General features: G+C 39.1%; 1 protein-coding gene across 2 annotated transcripts in view; it reads right to left on the bottom strand.

The window, feature by feature from the left end:
* The window catches only part of LRRC8C (leucine rich repeat containing 8 VRAC subunit C), a 93,201-nt gene that overhangs the window by 25,942 nt on the left and 48,094 nt on the right, over nt 1–19,165 (bottom strand). For both annotated transcript variants that reach the window (XM_059899984.1, XM_059899993.1), the window contains one exon: nt 2,938–3,079. In XM_059899984.1, coding sequence (XP_059755967.1) covers nt 2,938–3,079 — 142 coding nt within the window. The remainder of the gene's footprint in view (nt 1–2,937; nt 3,080–19,165) is intronic.

Raw genomic sequence — 19,165 nt, 5'->3', positions numbered from 1 at the left:
ACATCTGATTCATGTCTTCCCTGGATTAGTGCACTAGCCTTCTCAGTAATCTCCCTGCCTCCGCTCTTGCCCACCGTACTGTATTCTCAACACCTAGAGTGGTCTTGTCAAAACCTAAGTCGGATAACGCCAACCCTCCAAACATGTCCCACCTTCGTCAGAGCAAGGACGAAACCTTTACAGTGGCCTCCAGGCCCTACATGATCCGGCAGCTGTTACCTCTCAGGACTCATTCTTCTATCACTCTTCTCCTCACTCTGCTGTAGCCCACTGGCCACCTGGCTTTTCCCTCAACACGCGAGGAATACCCCTGCTTCAGGCCTGTGACATCACCAGGGGTCTTCCTAGGATCATTTCAACATTCAAACTTATAGTATTATCATAAACCTCATTTGGTACCAGAATCATTGGAAAGAAAGAGGATTGGAGTCACAGCTTGTCAGCCAGGCAGCATCGGACTCTCTCCCTTTGGGGGAATCTTCACAACTGCCTGTGTGGTGGCCCACACCGCTGCCCAGGAGCTAGTCTCTCCCCAAGCTTCTCCACGATCATCTCAGGTGCAAGAAAAAGAGATCCACTGTAGGCAGATTCTGGATTTACTCTGGCTTCGATGCCTTATGCTCCAAAGGAGCCAATAGCTCTTGTAACTCAATAGATACACCTTGCATGTATCAAGGGACATGCCCAGTTACAAGTGTCACCACAATCACAGAAATCCCATCTATGGCTTCCTACCAGGCGCTTATCATTCTCCCAGCCCAGATGCAGTTGACCAATCAGCAGCCATTTATGCCATAAGCAATGTTGCCTAGTAACACAGTTAACATTCTACCTTTATCAGGCTCCCAGGGAAGCTCAGCTAGAAAGTTGAGAAAGCCAAATGTCAAATTCTCCTGCAGAAGGAGAGGGGTCCTGTGACTGCTTTGTTCATCGTGTCTCTTGCTCTTTCTGTTCCCTCTGTCCGGATGGCTCCTCCCGGGACATCTGCAAGGCCCGCTCCCACACTGACTTCAGTTCCCTCCTCAAAAGTCACCTCCCAGTGAGGCCACCCTATTTGAGAACCACAACTCCTAATCTCACCTGCTGTGACCTCCTACCATCCTTGTATGCTTTATTTTCTTTTTCATTGTCCTTATTACCTTCTAACATATATAATTTACCAACTGATTTTGCTTATTTTGCTTGTTTTTTCCCCCATAGAATTTAAGTTCTGCAAGGCTGGGATATTTGTCTTTTATTTCTTTCCTCCTGCACTGATAATGCTTGGCCCCTAGAACAGTGCCTGGCACACAATAGATTCTTCAACAACTATTTGTTTTATTTATGAATGAATTAATGCCCTTTCTCTCTTTCAAACTCTAGTTTTTCATTGGCATCCTTTTTTTTTTGGTGGGGGGAGGAGGGCGAGATATTTTCAGTCCACAGATAAAAAGCAGCATGGTGTTAGGGATTAAGGATAGGGACTTTGGGGCCAAACAGCTTGGATTTCAATAAGGGTTTTGCTACTCACCTTGGAAGTTTCTCTAATCTCTCTGTGCCTTAGTTTTGCATCTATAAATGGGGATAATAATAGTATATCCTAGGGTTGACATGAGGATGAAATGATTTAAAACATGTGTAAAGTGTTCAGTAGAGTGCCTGACACGTAGGAAGCACTAGATGATAACTATTATTAAAATCAACGTTAAAAAGGTCTTTATTTCTACTCTGCACCACTTCTAGCTATTTCCCTCTCTCCTGGCTCCTCTTCCTCTCAGATGATCTACTTGAAAGTTCCATAAGCCTTTAACTCCCATTCACTTTTCCAACCAGTGACACTAAGATTTCTAATGCCCTAGTTGCTGCTTTTCTCCCCTTAGCCCATGAGTTAGTTGAACCCCCTGCCATCATTGACCACACCTGAGCCCCTCTGCTCTCTTGGTTTCCCCCCGTCCTTATGGCTGCCCCTCCTCAGCCTTCTTGAGAGGAGCCTCCTTTTCATTCATTCACTCTTTACTGTTATTCCTGACATCATCTCGCCAACCACATTCTCCTGGGGTGACTCCATTCCCAGGCATGGCTTCAACTCTCACGCTGATGACACCCAAAGGGTGTCAGTCCTAATGACTGTTTCTTAGAGACGTCATGTCCTTTCTCACATCCATGACTTGGAGCTTTCCTTTCTCTTCCTGGCACTTTCTTCATCCCCAGCTCCCTTTTCCTGACTGGTTCTCAAGTTTTAATACAACCATTTCTCTTGTTCCTCTCCTTTGGACTCGCATAGAGCTTTTCAGAAGCCTCTAGCACAGTATAACCTTTTCTGTTGTTTGTTTATTTAGTTTCCCCCTAGATATGAACTGTTTATAGGTATATATGTCCTCAAAGTATGGTACCTGATACATAGGTTTGCAAAAAAATCTGGATTCAATATATGAATACACAGTATATATATAGAACAAATTATGATTCAGTTACAATTTAATTCAGAACTAAGCATTGGGTAAGATAATGTCTCATCAAAATGTCAGTCCTTCCAGAAAATCTTATCAGGGGTAAATATAAGAGGTAAAGAAAAACGTTCCATTTTAACAATATAAATGGCACTCTGGCTATACATACTATATTTTGCTATATTCTACATTTTGCTGTGGATATAAAACCAACTTTGAAAGATAAAGGACTCCCTTCGAATATCTGATGTTTGTGACATCAAATATTACTTGACTATAGTCAACTGCTCTTTGGGCTCAGTTAAATCTTACAAGTACCATATTTACCTAATTAGGAAAGTTTGGGAAATTAGGCTTCAGGCTCCCTGCCATGATTACAAACACCACACATAAGTAGAGAAGAGCAACTAATATACACATGGTTAAAAATCACACACTCTTTTTCAAGAGGTTTCAGTGGCTTAGTGTCTTGCCCTGGCTCTGTTCTGACATGAGTCCAGGCACCTACCTGCAAAGTGCATCCGAACACACCAATCATCAGCATGGCCACGGACAAGTAGTCGGTAAATACATCCCACCATGGCTTCAGAACCCGGAAGGCAGGCTGCTGCTCAGAGAACTGCCGGAACTCCGTCACCGGAATCATGTTTCTGAGAAAAGGGAGATTACTGGTGAATTAATTTATCTTTATGCACAACCTACTGCACTGTTAACAGCATTTGAAATTCTGCTTCAACTCGTCGGATTCAGTGGTCTGAATCAGTCCAGGAGCTGTCACAGCACCTCAGAGTTTTAACAAGTCACTGAGAAATCCACCAGTTGAGGAAATAAGGAGCCCCATGTAGAAAACGCAAAGTACCTTTACTAACTCTTGTCTAATCAGCAGGTGCCCTTTAGCTCCACATGGACCAGAGAGAGCATGACCAGAGCCGCCCGTTATTTCCTGGTGTCTCCCTTCCCCTAAACAGAGCACCACGATGCCAGAAAGAGTGGAGCCCATCCTTTAAAATGTTTCTGCTATTTATCTTATCATCTTGGGTTTTTGCTTCAAACTATTTTTTTAAGTGTATCCTCAGCATTGGTTGGTATTAATTATTTACTAAGCACTATTTGTAAAGCCTTTTGCTTGCTCCCTGGGGAAGGCAAACGACTTTGCCACTGGTCCTTTTCTTGTAAAAGGGACAATCTCATTGTGGGGAGGAGGTGTTGGGGAGAACTTCAATTTTTTTTTTTTTTTGCCCTCCCTCTTTTTTTGGTTCCTGTGCTTTTGACTTGATTTTTTTCTCTATTTCCTAAACTCCTTATATTTCACTGTGAACCTCAAACTTATCCTCTGAGAAATCAGTTTTCTCTGGAAACACCTAACTCTAAGAGGATAAATGAATTGCGTGCACTGAGGCTCTGGGAAAAGCGGAAAAGAGACGCATCCTTTTCTTAGCCTGCACTGTCCTTTCTTATCGCTCAGTCCCACTGCCTGTATTATGATCTAAGACTTAAAGGTAACCATCCAGCTACTGAGAGAAGGAATATTCTTTCCTTATCTCATGGCAAGGAATAAGGGTGGCCAGTGAGGGCCCAAAAGACAGTTTCTCTCCCTTTTGCCATCTCTGGATCCAATAATCTTGCTTTTTACACCTGCCCTTGTTATTCAGTCTGATTAAAGGCAGGGAAAGGCTACATTTGGTGCTCTTTCTCCCAAGCCTTTTTGTTTCCTGGATCTTTTCTTCCCTAATAGTGAATTAAAGGCTGTACAATAAACAGCCTAGAGAAAACCAGAGCCTCTTCTTTGAGTTCACTGCTGTTTATCTTTGGAAACTATTATAATGTGTTCCAATCCATCTCACTGCTTTATCTGACTTTTTCTTAAGCAGTAACTTGTCTTCCTTAACACAACGTTGAAAATTCAACCGCTTGGTGCTGCTTTTACCTATGACCTACCTACTTGACATCTGTGCAGCATTTGATATGATTGCCTCACTTTACTGAAACACAACTTTCCTTTTCTTTTTTTAAATATTTATTTATTTTTGGCTGCGCCAGGTCTTAGTTGCGGCACTCGGGCTCTTCGTTGTTGTGGCATGAGGACTTCTTAGTTGTGGCACGCAAACTCTTAGTTGCAGCATGCACGCGGGATCTAGTTCCCCAACCAGGGATGGAACCAGGGTCCCCTGCATTGGGAGTGCGGAGTCCTACCCACTGGACCACCGTGAGAAGTCCCCAAACACAACTTTCTTAACTCCACTTTGTTACCACCACTGGGCTGCAAGTTTCTTGAAGGGGGAAAACCTACATGTTATGCATATGTGTGTTCTCAAAACATATGTTGCAGGCAAGTCACCCAAGCTAAATAAAAAACTTCACTTATTCCTAGTGTTATTAGCATTTCAGACTAGTCCAAAGTTTGATTTTCCTGACCTTTCATGACCTTTTTCTTCTCAATGGATCATTATAATCTCATGGCCCCAAATGTTTTCTCATCACAGATGTCCAGTGGCGGTCACAGACAGGCACGAACTCATCTTAACTTCCACATTCTGCCTAGAAGCGACTGTCTTGTTCTATTTTGATCCTACCACTTACCACAGTCTCTGGAAAACAAGAGGCCCTGAACAACTGTCTGTTACATGGATGGGTGAATTCAGATGCTTGTTCATGGAGCAATGCTCACCCAATCAGATTGGGGGGGACCCTAGCCAGCTACAGTGACAGCACTAACAAGTATGGTACCTGTGCTGTCGTCTACATCCTTTGATAGATTTAGTTATTGTCTCCTTCATGATAAGTTCCTGTACATCTTGGAGGGAATTGGGCTTGTTCTTTGAAGCAAGGAACAATTTCAGGAATAAAATATACCAATGTGTATTTCATTGAGAGCTGTGTTCTCAAACTTTTGGACCTCAGGATACCTTCATGTTCTAAAATGCAGTGAGGAGGACCTCAAAGAGCACTATGTAGGTGGGTGATACCTACCAATACCGGCCACATGAGAAATTAAAACCAAGAAATTTCAAAAATATATATTAACTCACTTAAAAATAACAAACACATTACAAGTTACCATAAATTGTTATATAAAAAATAACTATATTCTCTAACACAAAAACAATTAATGAGAATAATGGCATTGTTTTACATTTTTCTAAATCTCTTTTAACAGCTGGTTTAATAGAATATAGCTGGATTCTCATATCTGCTTCTTCAATCTGCTGAGATATGTTGTTTTGATTGAAATTTATGAATCAAATATATATGCAGTTAGAAAAGGGAGGAGTATCTTAACAGACTTTTTATATAATTGGGGATATTAACTTTTGATAATATATCAGACTAACTTGGTTAGTTGCAATATGGAATCTGAAAACTATATCAATGAACTTTTCAAACGCCTTGATGTTAAAACTCATTCGTCAGGGAGGACCTTCAAGATGGTGGAGAAGTAAGACATGGAGATAACCTTCCTCCCCACAATACATCAAAAATACATCTGCATGTGGAACCACTCCTACAGAACACCTACTGAACGCTGGCAGAAGACCTCAGACCTCCCAAAAGGCAAGAAACTCCCCACGTACCTGGGTAGGGCAAAAGAAAAAACAGAGACAAAAGAATAGGGATGGGACCTGCACCAGTGGGAGGGAGCTGTGAAGGAGGAAAGGTTTCCACACACTAGGAAACCCCTTCACGGGTGGAGACTCCAGGTGTCGGAGGGGGGAAGCTTTGGAGCCATGGAGGAGAGCACAGCCACAGGGGTGCGGAGGGCAAAGAGGAGAGATTCCTGCACAGAGGATCCATGCCGACCAGCACTCACCAGCCCGAGAGGCTTGTCTGCTCACCTGCCAGGGTGGGCGGGGCTGGGAGCTGAGGCTGCGGCTTCGGAGGTCGGACCCCAGGGAGAGGACTGGGGTTGGCGGCGTAAACACAGCGTGAAGGGGTTAGCGCACCACAGCTAGCCGGGAGGGAGTCTGGGAAAAAGTCTGGACCTGCCTAAGAGGCAAGAGACCATTGTTTTGGGGTGCACGAGGAGAGGGGATTCAGAGCACTGCCTAAACAAGCTCCAGAGACGGGCGCAATCCATGGCTATCAGCGTAGACCCCAGAGACGGGCATGAGACGCTAAGTCTGCTGCTGCGCCACCAAGAAGCCTCTGTGTGAGCACAGGTCACTATCCACACCTCCCCTCCGGGAGCCTGTGCAGCCCGCCACTGTCAGGGTCCCGTGATCCAGGGACAACTTCCCCGGGAGAACACACGGCACGCCTCAGGCTGGTGCAACGTCACACTGGCCTCTGCCACTGCAGGCTTGCCCCGCATTCTGTACCCATCCCTCCCCCCGGCCTGAGTGAGCCAGAGCCCCCAAAGCAGCTGCTGCTTTAACCCCATCCTCACTGGGCGGGAACAGATGCCCTCAGGCGACCTACATGCAGAGGCGGGTCCAAATCCAAAGCTGAACCCCAGGAGCTGTGCGAACAAAAAAGAGAAAGGGAAATCTCTCCCAGCAGCCTCAGGAGCAGCAGATTAAATCCCCACAATCAACTGATGTACCCTGCATCTGTGGAATACCTGAATAGACAACGAGTCATCTCAAAATTGAAGCGGTGGACTTTGGGAGCAACTGTAGACTTGGGGTTTGCTGTCTGAGACTGATTTGTTTCTAATTTTTATGTTTATCCTAGTATAGTTTTTAGCACTTGTTATCACTGGTGGATTTGTTTATTGGTTTGGTTGCTCTCTTCTTTTTTTTTATTATTTATTTTTTATTTTAATAATTTAAAAAATCTATTATTATTCTCTTTTTCATTCTTTTTTTCTCCCTTTTCTTCTGAGCTGTGTGGCTGACAGGGTCTTGGTGCTCTGGCCTGGTGTCGGGCCTGAGCCTCTGAGGTGGGAGAGCTGAGTTAAGGACATTGGACCGCCAGTGACCTCCAGGCCTCACATAATATAAATCGGCGAGAGCTCTCCTAGAGATCTCCATCTCAACATTAAGACCCAGCTCCATCCAACTGCCAGCAAGCTCCGTGTTGGATGCCCCATGCCAATCAACTAGCAAGACAGGAGCACAACCCCACCCATTAGCAAAGAGGCTGCCTAAAATCATACTAAGTTCACAGACACCCCAAAACACACCACTGGATGCGGCCCTGCCCAACAGAAAGACAAGATCTAGCCCCACCCACCAGAACAGAGGCAACAGTCCCCTCTACAGGAAGCCTACAAAACCCATTGAACCAACCTCACTCACTGGGGGCAGACACCAAAAACAATGGAAACTACGAACCTGCAGCCTGCAAAAAGGAGACCCCAAACACAGTAAGTTAAACAAAATGAGAAAACAGAGAAATATGCAGCAGATGAAGGAGCAAGGTAAAAACCCACCAGAGCAAACAAATGATGAGGAAATAGGCAGTCTACCTGAAAAAGAATTCAGAATAATGATAGTAAAGATGATCCAAAATCTTGGAAATAGAATGGAGAAAATACAAAAAATGTTTAACAAGGACCTAGAAGAACTAAAGAGCAAACAAACAATGATGAACAACACAATAAATGAAATTAAAAATTCTCTAGAATGAATCAATAGCAGAATAACTGAGGCAGAAGAACAGATACGTGACCTGGAAGATAAAACAGTGGAAATACCTACCCTAGAGCAGAATAAAGAAAAAAGAATGAAAAGAATTGAGGACAGTCTCAGAATTCTGGGACAACATTAAATACACCAACATTCGAATTATAGGGGTCCCAGAAGAAGAAGAGAAAAAGAAAGGGTCCGAGAAAATATTTGAAGAGATTATAGTTGAAAACTCCCCTAATATGGGGAAGGAAATAGTCAAACAAGTCCAGGAAGTGCAGACAGTCCCATACAGGAGAAACATGAGGAGAAACATACACATATTAATCAAACTATCACAAATTAAATACAAAGAAAAAACATTAAAAGCAGCAAGGGAAAAGCAACAAATAACATACAAGGGAATCACCATAAGGTTAACAGCTGATCTTTCAGCAGAAAGTCTGCAAGCTAGAAGGGAGTGGCAGGACACATTTAAAGTGATGAAAGGGAAAAACCTACAACCAAGATTACTCTACCCAGCAAGGATCTCATTCAGATTCGATGGAGAAATTAAAACCTTTACAGACAAGCAAAAGGTAAGAGAATTCAGCACCACCAAACCAGCTTTACAACAAATGCTAAAGGAACTTCTCTAAGCGGAAACACAAGAGAAGGAAAAGACATACAAAAACAAACCCAAAACAATTAAGAAAATGGTAATAGGAACATACATACTGATAATTACTTAAATGTAAATGGATTAAATGCTGCAACCAAACGACACAGACTGGCTGAATGGATACAAAAACAAGACCAGTATATATGCTGTCTACAAGAGACCCACTTCAGACCTAGGGACACATACAGAAAGTGACAGGATGGAAAAAAATATTCCATGCAAATGGAAATCAGAAGAAAGCTGGAGTAGCAATTCTTATATCAGAAAAAATGACTTTAAAATAAAGACTAATACAGGAGACAAAGAAGGACACTACATAATGATCAAGGGATCAATCCAAGAAGAAGATATAACAATGGTAAATATTTATGCACCAAACATAGGAGCACCTCAATACATAAGGCAAATGCTAACAGCCATAAAAGGGGAAACTGACAGTAACACAATCATAATAGGGGACTTTAACACCCTACTTTCACCAATGGACAGATCATCCAAAATGAAAATAAATAAGGAAACACAAATTTTAAATGATACATTAAACAAGATGGACTTAATTGATATTTATAGAACATTCCATCCAAAAACAGCAGAATACACTTTCTTCTCAACTGCTCATGGAACATTCTCCAGGATAGATCATATCTTGAGTCACAAATCAAGCCTTGGTAAATTTAAGAAGATTGAACTCATATCAAGTATCTTTTCTGACCACACGCTGTGAGACTAGATATCAATTACAGGAAAAAACTGTAAAATATACAAACACATGGACGCTAAACAATATGCTACTAAATAACCAACAGATCACTGAAGAAACTGAAGAGGAAATCAAAAAATACCTAGAAACAAATGACAATGAAAACACGACGACCCAAAACCTATGCGATGCAGCAAAAGCAGTTTTAAGAGGGAACTTTAGAGCAATACAATCCTACCTCAAGAAACAAGAAACATCACAAATAAACACCTAAAGCAATCAGAGAAAGAAGAACAGAAAAAACCCAAAGTTAGCAGAAGGAAAGAAATCATAAAGATCACATCAGAAATAAATGAAAAAGAAATGAAGAAAACAATAGCAAAGATCAATAAAACTAAAAGCTGGTTCTTTGAGAAGATAAACAAAATTGATAAACCATTAGCCAGACTTACCAAGATAAAAAAGGGAGAAGACTCAAATCAACAGAATTAGAAATGAAAAAGGAGAAGTAAAAACTGACACTGCAGAAATACAAAGGATCATGAGAGATTACTACAAGCAACTCTATGCCAATAAAATGGACAATCTGGAAGAAATGGACAAATTCTTAGAAAAGCACAACCTTCCAAGACTGAACCAGGAAATTGTAGAAAAGATAAACAGACCAATCACAAGCACTGAAGTTGAAACTGTGATTAAAAATCTTCCAACAAACAAAAGCCCAGGACCAGATGGATTCACAGGCGAATTGTATGAAACATTTAGAGAGGAGCTAACACCTATCCTTCTCAAACTCTTCCAAAATATAGCAGAGGGAGGAACATTCCCAAACTCATTCTATGAGGTCACCATCACCCTGATCCCAAAACCAGACTAAGATGTCACAAAAAAAGAAAACTACACGCCAATATCACTGATGAACATAGATGCAAAAATCCTCAACAAAATACTAGCAAACAGAATCCAACAGCACATTAAAAGGATCCTACACCATGATCAAGTGGGGTTTATCCCAGGAATGCAAGGATTCTTCAATATATGCAAATCAATCAATGTGATACACCATATTAACAAATCGAAGGATAGAAAACATATGATAATCTGAATAGGTGCAGAAAAAGCTTTCGACAAACTTCAACACCCATTTATGATAAAAACTCTCCAGAAAGTAGGCATAGAGGGAACTTACCTCAACATAATAAAGGCCATATATGAGAAACCCACAGCCAACATCATTCTCAATGGGGAAAAACTGAAACCATTTCCTCCAAGATCAAGGACAAGACAAGGATGCCCACTCTCACTGCTATTATTCAACATATTTCCGGAAGTTTTAGCCACAGCAATCAGAGAAGAAAAGGAAATAAAAGGAATCCAAATCGGAAAAGAAGAAGTAAAACTGTCATTGTTTGCAGATGACATGATACTATACATAGAGAATCCTAAAGATGCTACCAGAAAACTACTAGAGCTAATCAATGTATTTGGTAAAGTAGTAGCATACTAAATTAATGCACAGAAATCTCTTGCATTCCTACACTAATGATGAAACATCTGAAAGAGAAATTAAGGAAACACTCCCATTTACCATTGCAACAAAAAGAATAAAATACCTAGGAATAAACCTACCTAAGGAGACAAACTACCTGTATACAGAAAACTATAAGACTATGATGAAAGAAATTAAAGATGACACAAACAGATGGAGAGATATACTATGTTCTTGGGTTAGAAGAATGAATATTGTGAAAATGACTATACTATGCAAAACAATCTACAGATTCAATGCAATCTCTATCAAATTACCAATGGCATTTTTCACAGAACTAGAACAAAAAATTTCACAATTTGTATGGAAACACAAAAGACCCCGAATAGCCAAAGCAATCTTGAGAAAGAAAAACGGAGCTGGAGGAAACAGGCTCCCAGACTTCAGACTATACTACAAAGCTACAGTAATCAAGAGAGTATGGTACTGGCACAAAAACAGAAATATAGTTCAATGGAACAGGATAGAAAGCCCAGAGATAAACCCACACACATATGGTCACCGTATCTTTGATAAAGGATGCTAGAATATACAATGGAGAAAAGAGAGCCTCTTCAATAAGTGGTGCTGGGAAAACTGGACAGCTACATGTAAAAGAATGAAATTAGAACACTCCCTAACACAGTATACAAAAATAAACTCAAAATGGATAAAGACCTAAATGTAAGGCCAGACACTATAAAACTTTTAGAGGAAAACATAGGCAGAACACTTTATTACATAAATCACAGCAAGATCCTTTTTACCCACCTCCTAGAGTAATGGAAATAACAACAAAAATAAACAAATGGTACATAATGAAACTTAAAAGCTTTTGCACAGCAAAGGAAACCATAAACAAGATGGAAAGACAACCCTTAGAATGGGAGAGAATATTTGCAAATGAAGCAACTGACAAAGGATTAATCTCCAAAATATACAAGCAGCTCATGCAGCTCAATATCAAAAAAACAAACAACCCAATCCAAAAATGGGCAGAAGACCTAAATAGACATTTCTCCAAAGAAGATATACAGATTGCCAACAGACACATGAAAGGATGCTCAACATCACTAATCATTAGAGAAATGCAAATCAAAACTACAATGAGGTATCACCTCACACCTGTCAGTATGGCCATTATCAAAAAAATCTACAAACAATAAATGCTGGAGAGGGTGTGGAGAAAAGGGAACCCTCTTGCACTGTTGGTGGGAATGTAAATTGATACAGCCACTATGGAGAACAGTATGGAGGTTCCTTAAAAAACTAAAAATAGAACTACCATACGACCCAGCAATCCCACTACTGGGCATATACCCTGAGAAAACCATAATTCAAAAGGAGTCATGTACCAAAATGTTCATTGCAGCTCTATTTACAATAGCCAGGATATGGAAGCAACCTAAGTGTCCATCGACAGATGAATGGATAAAGAAGATATGGCACATATATACAATGGAATATTACTTAGCCATAAAAAGACACGAAATTGAACTATTTGTAGTGAGGTGGATGGACCTAGAGTCTGTCATACAGAGTGAAGTAAGTCAGAAAGAGAAAAACAAATACCATATGCTAACACATATACATGGAATCTAAGAAAAAAATGGTTCTCATGAACCTAGGGTCAGGGCAGGAATAAAGACAGAGATGTAGAGAATGGACTTGAGGACACGGGGAGGGGGAAGGGTAAGCTGGGACGAAGTGAGAGAGTAGCATTGATATATATACACTACCAAATGTAAAATAGCTAGCTAGTGGGAAGCAGCTGCATAGCACAGGGAGGTCAGCTCGGTGCTCTGTGACCACCTAGAGGGGTGGGATAGGGAGGGTGGGAGGGAGACGCAAGAGGGAGGGGATATGGGGCTATATGTATACATATGGCTGATTCACTTTGTTATACAGCAGAAACTAACACACCATTGTAAAGCAATTATGCTCCAATAAAGATGTTAAAAAAAAAACAACTCATTCGTCTATCTTGCACTTTGAATGGATCTTTTATCTGTGCATGATTTGGTAACGACATGCGTTGGTCATCTGGAAAATACTGGATCACTTAGTTATGGAGATCTTCCATAATGTTGACAAATCATACCTAAAAATCACATTCATTAATATCACTACTGCTTTCATCAGAAAATTTTTTAAGTAATTGGAGGCTATCCAACTTGTGGTGGACACAAATTTTCCAAAATTCTATTCATCACTTGAAAGTTTGAATTTTATTTGTGGCAGCAAATATTATCAGTTGTTTTCCTTGAGATGTCAAGTTCGCTTCAGTCATTTTGTGAAAGTATCTTCCACATACTCAAGTCTGAATAATCAGTTGTTTTATTCAATTAAAAATGGTACATTATGATAATGTGGCTAATTCAACTTTCAACTCAAATAAGGATTTCCCTTGAGACACCTACTGTACTTTGAATTCAGCAGAAGTGCTTTATGTATTCTTCCCTTTCATCACACTGTATATTATTACAATATGTAGTCAAAGGTCGAGAGCTATTAAAATAATAATTTTTACTGATTCAATGAGGACATTAGATGAAACTGGCTTTTTTCTTCCTTTAAATTGTAAATGTGTGCCAATGAAGAATGCTCCACAATGGAGTTTGGTGCCTCTATCTTGATTCATGCTAAGATGACTTACCCACCGTTGCTTTTGTACCATCAGTGAAAAAGGCAAAAAATATCTTAGCATTAAAAATTAGTTTGGATCTTGTGGACCCCCTAAAAATGTTTAGGTGACTGGTGTGCCATGAGTCACACTTTGAGAACCACTGAGGTAGAGGCTCACTGTTCCTTCCTTTATCTATGGCTCACCTTGAAAAAGCAAAGGCCTCGGCACTCAATAGTGAGATTGTCCGAGTCCTTGGCTGAGTTGTTTCATTGGCATCATTCTCTTAATATGTAAAATAAAGACAAACTGAGGAATCTAAGAAACTTAAGTATTATCTACTGCTTCCTAATAGTGGTACAGCCTAGTTAAGATGGACTTAAGATGGACTGTCAGAGAAACAAACAGTCAAGATGAAACAGACTTTTAGCGTCATAACTCTACTCAATGTACTTAACCTCTTTTGGGTAAGTGTGTGTATGTGCACATGTATGTACATGCCCTTATATGTATGTACATATATAATACATATAAATGTATGTAGACATATGTATAATGTACACACAGATGTATAATCCTCATACACATAGACTTTATTGTTTTAACATATCACAAGGCTCAAAGCCAATACCCAGCACAGATTTAATCCTTGGAATTATTTTTGATGTAAGAAAAAGGGAGGACGTAAAGGAGAAGCTGACTTAAAAACTCCAAAACTAAACAAAGGGTAGATGAACCTTCTGCTTGCTTAATTGAAAAAAAATTTTGTATTCTTTCACAAATTTCAGCACCTCTTAAAGTTGTGTATTACAGTGATGAAACAATTTCTCTTTCACTATCATTGTAGTTTCCACACGATTTGTGACCATTTCAAGCTGAAGAAGCCACTTCTGAATAAACTGCTGAGTTCACATAGTTTTTTGCCCTAAAGATCAATCAGGATAATTATACTTATATTTAAAAACTTTTTCTATTTTAGAAGTATAAATGGTTATCTTTATATTTCTTCCAGCTCCAATTTCCAACCATTATGTAAGATTTTAGCTTACCTAATAATGTCTTTGGAAACATGGCATTTCACATTCAATCAAGAGATTCTGGTATCCTATACCAAGGGGGGGGTAGGATGAATTGGTAGATTGGGATTGACATATATACACTATTGATATTCTGTATAAAATTGAAAACCAATGAGAACTTACTGTATAGCACAGGGAACTCTACTCAATGCTCTGTGGTGACCTAAATGGGAAGGAAATCAAAAAAGAGGGGATATATGTATATGTATAGCTGATTCACTTTGCTGTACAGTAGAAACTAACACAACATTGTAAAGCAACTATACTCCAATAAAAATTTTCTTTAAAAAATTTAAAAAAGAGATTCTGGTATCCTAATTAAAAATATATAAACTTTTATATTATGTTATATATTTGCCTCTGTATCCTTTTGCAGAAATCTATTTGCATTACTTTTATTAAAAATACTTATTACCAAAAGTCATTTTAATGGCTTCATTGTCTATAAAATTTTACATCTCAAAAATATCACATCATATAATCCTTTGGTAAAGAATATTGGTAAAGTTAGTTGCAAACTCAGAGTTTCTTATTTCTTTCATTTATCTGGTTCTTCCTGAAACAATCTGTCTTCCTCCCTCTCAGGAGAAGTTTAATATCTTCTCCAAAATTAATTACAGAACAAATTCTACTCTATTTGTTAACCCATGACTTTAAGAATATCAAACATATTCTACTTTGATTCAAATCTGATTGCTAACACTGTTTTCCAACGGCTATCAGGTGGGTATATATGGTTAACAGTGCTTTGTTCCACATTTTTCTGGCAGTTGGAGAATGGCATCACCTTTAGACGGTACAATCATATACCACTCAAGGAAACAAGGGCCAATTCCAAGTGATAAGAGTAATCATATCAGTAACATAGTGAGTGTCCCCTTACAAAAATGAATTTTAAAAATTCAGTAATTCCTGAGCATCAAGTGTGAATTCTACAGGAAAGAAACCCACATATATTATTCATCTATGTGGCTAAATCTAATGGTCAATTCTCAGCCCTCACCTTACCTGCTCTATCTTCAGCATTTGGCATAAAATGACCATTCTCTACTTGGCTTTCAGGATGTCACAGCCTTTAGGTTTTCCTCCTGTTTTCCATGCTGTTCCTTCTTTAACTACTTGTCTGTTGCCTCATCTTCCCCCTGACCTCTGACTTTGGTGTGCTAAATGCTTAGTCTTCGATGCAGTTCTCCTCCCTAACTCACTCCCCTGTGAGCATAGTGCTTTAAATGGCAGACCCAACTGCCTACTCGGTATCTCCATCTGGACATCCAGCAGACACATGAAACTCACTATGTGCCACACTAACTCCAGTTCCATTCCCTTATCTCCATCTCTCCCATCCCGGGCAAAGCCCTGTTGCTCTTGCAACTTTTCCCCCTTGATGGCAACTCCATCTTTCCAGTTGCTCAGACCAACATTTTTGGAGTTATCTGTGAGTCTTCTTTGTCTCTTACATCCCACATCCCATCTGTCAAAAAATACTTATATTCCTTATTGTCTGTCTCCCCTAAAAGAATGAAAGTTTCTTGAGGACAGGAACTTTCTTTTCAATTCTATTTTGTATTTTGACGTGTCCCTGTACCTAGAAGATAATGCTTGGCATATAGTAGGCACTCAATATTTGCTGAATAAATCACTGAATAACTAGTAATTTTAATAAAGATAGGGGTGCAATTGCCTTTCGTTTTGGAAATAATGATTATAAAAGCAAAGCGTCTGAGTAATGTCATGGGAGGAAGATCCCACAGTGCAGGGCCAGGACATCGGCACAGCTAAGGCCAGTGCAGAAAAGCAGTGCAAAAGAGGAAGGGCACAGAGATACCATGATTTATTTATGGGTTCTTCTCAGTGGTACCAATCAAAATAAAGTCATCAGAACATGCTCAAAACATCAATTATAAAACAAATTACTTTTCCTCTAGCAGTGCAAAGATGGAAATAAAAAACAGGACAAAAGCCAAAGTTTCTAATTTTATAAAAATATCTTTCTTTCTTAGGAGAGTGTGACTCTAGATTGTGTTTTACTCTGTAGTTGTGGTATATGCGACAAAATTTTTTTTAGAAAAATCCACTAAAGAAGACCATAATTATATGGTTCTATAGACATATACTTAATTTAAAGAAACTCATAAATGGGTTATAACAGTTAAGAACCTGAAAGGCACTTTCAGAAGTCATCCACTCCATAACTCTCATTTTATGAGTGAACAACCTGAGCCAAGAGAGATTAGGTGACTTGCCCAAGGAACACAGCTAGTGGTGAGCCTTAACTTCTAATCAAATCTTACCTCTTACTCTACAGCTTAGTTAATACTACATCATGCTGATCTGAATGTACAGAATCTAAAATATACTAGGAAACAAATGGTTTAAATAGAATTTCTCTTTTCATGTCCCTCTTTGAAAATAAAATGAAAAATAATTATTAATACATTTAAATGATTCTTAAGCTATAGTGCTCTTATAGTCCCATAAATGAGAACTTTAGACTCAGAAGGAATCATGAGGCAAGTTGAACTTGCAACCCAATGGATACTTCTGTACTATCATCTCCTTGGATATTTCCACTATGCCATGTGTTACATTAATGGCCCAATCACATTATCTGAAAAGTATTCAAAATAAGCTTAACCTGTTTTTCTAAGAGAGGTGGGGAACAAAAATTATGCCTACCTGGCAATTTTAGTTCTCTTTTAATCAATTAAGATATAATACCTCTTTCTCATTATACCCTTCCCATATTTAAAGAAAACCCCTTTAGTCACCGTGCTTCAGGCCACACATCTCAAGGCTGTTGCTTTACATACTAGTTTCCACAGTTATCTTTAGCATAGTCATAAGCTTTTTTTTAAAAATTTAATTTAATTTTTTTATATGGGAGGTTCTTATTAGTTATCTATTTTATACATATTAGTGTATATATGTCAATCCCAATCTCCCAATTCATCCCACCACCACCAAAAATTTGTTATGTACTATTATCAGTAGCTGATTTTTCTCTCTCACAAGCATAATTCATTTACTCATGCACTTGCTATAAATAATTATAGCATTATAATAAATATTTATTAAAATGTATATTAAAATGTACATTAAAAATATAAATTTTAAGATATGTCAGGCACCGTGCTAGGTGCTGGTGGAATGGAAGTGAACAAAATAGACAAAGTGCCTGCCTCACCCCTGTGTACTCTACTAGGAGAATGTGTATGAAAGAAATTCCTATAAAAGCATGAATTGTAACTGCTCTTCTTTGTACATGTGATTGATTATTGTTTCTGGTGCCAATGGTGCATTTAAAGAGGTTGTTGTTTTCATTTCATTGAGGACAAGGTTTGTATCTTGTTTAACTTTGTATCTTCTAGAAAATAGCACAATGCCTTAGAATAGACCCTCAATACATGTTTGTTAAATTCAAAGAGGCCTAAACATATACACACAGTCACACACAGATACACACACCCAATTGAGCATTTTGTAGTAAAGACCAAATTCTTCTATTATGTTATTATCCTCTGTTATAGTTTGATACTACAATAAATAAGAGAGTAACTATTACCACACAGCTTCACACTGTAAATAGTGATTATTCAAAGGACATCCACTACTGAAGAGACTGTTTGAGAAGAGGACAAGAGTCAGGAATAATTTATAATTTCAAAGTTAAGGGTCACTGAAATTTTAATGTACAATGTCTGTCACCAGTTATAAAGAGGGTGTGTCATTTGATGATGACTTCTTAGGCACCAACCTGTACCCAATGGCCACATTTTGTGACTCCCTTATCAAAACATTACCCTATTAAGAAACAGGTGGCAGAAAACAGATCCAAACAAAGAAGTCTTATTTATAATATAGTGGTTTGGAATACTGCATTTATAAATCTTAGTGAGATCTTGATTTCTTTGGAATTTTTGTCAAAGAGCTTCAGCTACATGTGTATGACACTAATAATTATGTAATGCTTATTCTATATACTTTAAGTAAATTTCAACTCAGAAATCTTTTTGAAAATGAGGCTAAATTGTGATCTAATAGTTTTTTAAACCCTGACCATAAAAGATTATCATAAAATATTACTCATTCCCTCAGCTCTCTGCACCCCACTGGTCTTCTTGGTCACCTCTTCATTCCACACTGTTTCCACCTCCTTTAAACCAGGAACAATCTTCCAGGAATTAGTGTATACTCAAACCCCCTCCCTGCCCCGACCCCATAGGATTCTAAACCCTTGAAAAGACTGTGTGTTTCCCCTTATGTGATTTAGACGAGGTTTCGGTTCTTACCAGTCTTCACATCCAAAAACTAAGTCTAGATTTCAATTTAGTAAATCTGTAATGATTGTTTTGAAGATGATTTATTTCTTCCTTTAATGGACAAAAAAAGACTGAGGCTTATCTTCAGTCCAGTTTTCCCCTTTGAACAAAGAAAGCACAATAGTTCTAAGCAGCTGACACACCATGAATATACAGTGCAGGCCAGAAGATTTAAACAAGTGCAGGAAGCCATGTACCTGGAAGGCAACTTTCTTTCTGAGGAAGGGACAGGGAGGAGAGGTAGGTGGAGAAGACGGGA

Source organism: Balaenoptera ricei, chromosome 1 (genome assembly GCF_028023285.1).
Source record: "Balaenoptera ricei isolate mBalRic1 chromosome 1, mBalRic1.hap2, whole genome shotgun sequence".
Lineage (NCBI taxonomy): Eukaryota > Metazoa > Chordata > Mammalia > Artiodactyla > Balaenopteridae > Balaenoptera > Balaenoptera ricei.
The sequence above is the reverse complement of the archived record's forward strand: the minus strand, read 5'-3'. Positions and strand labels throughout refer to the sequence as shown.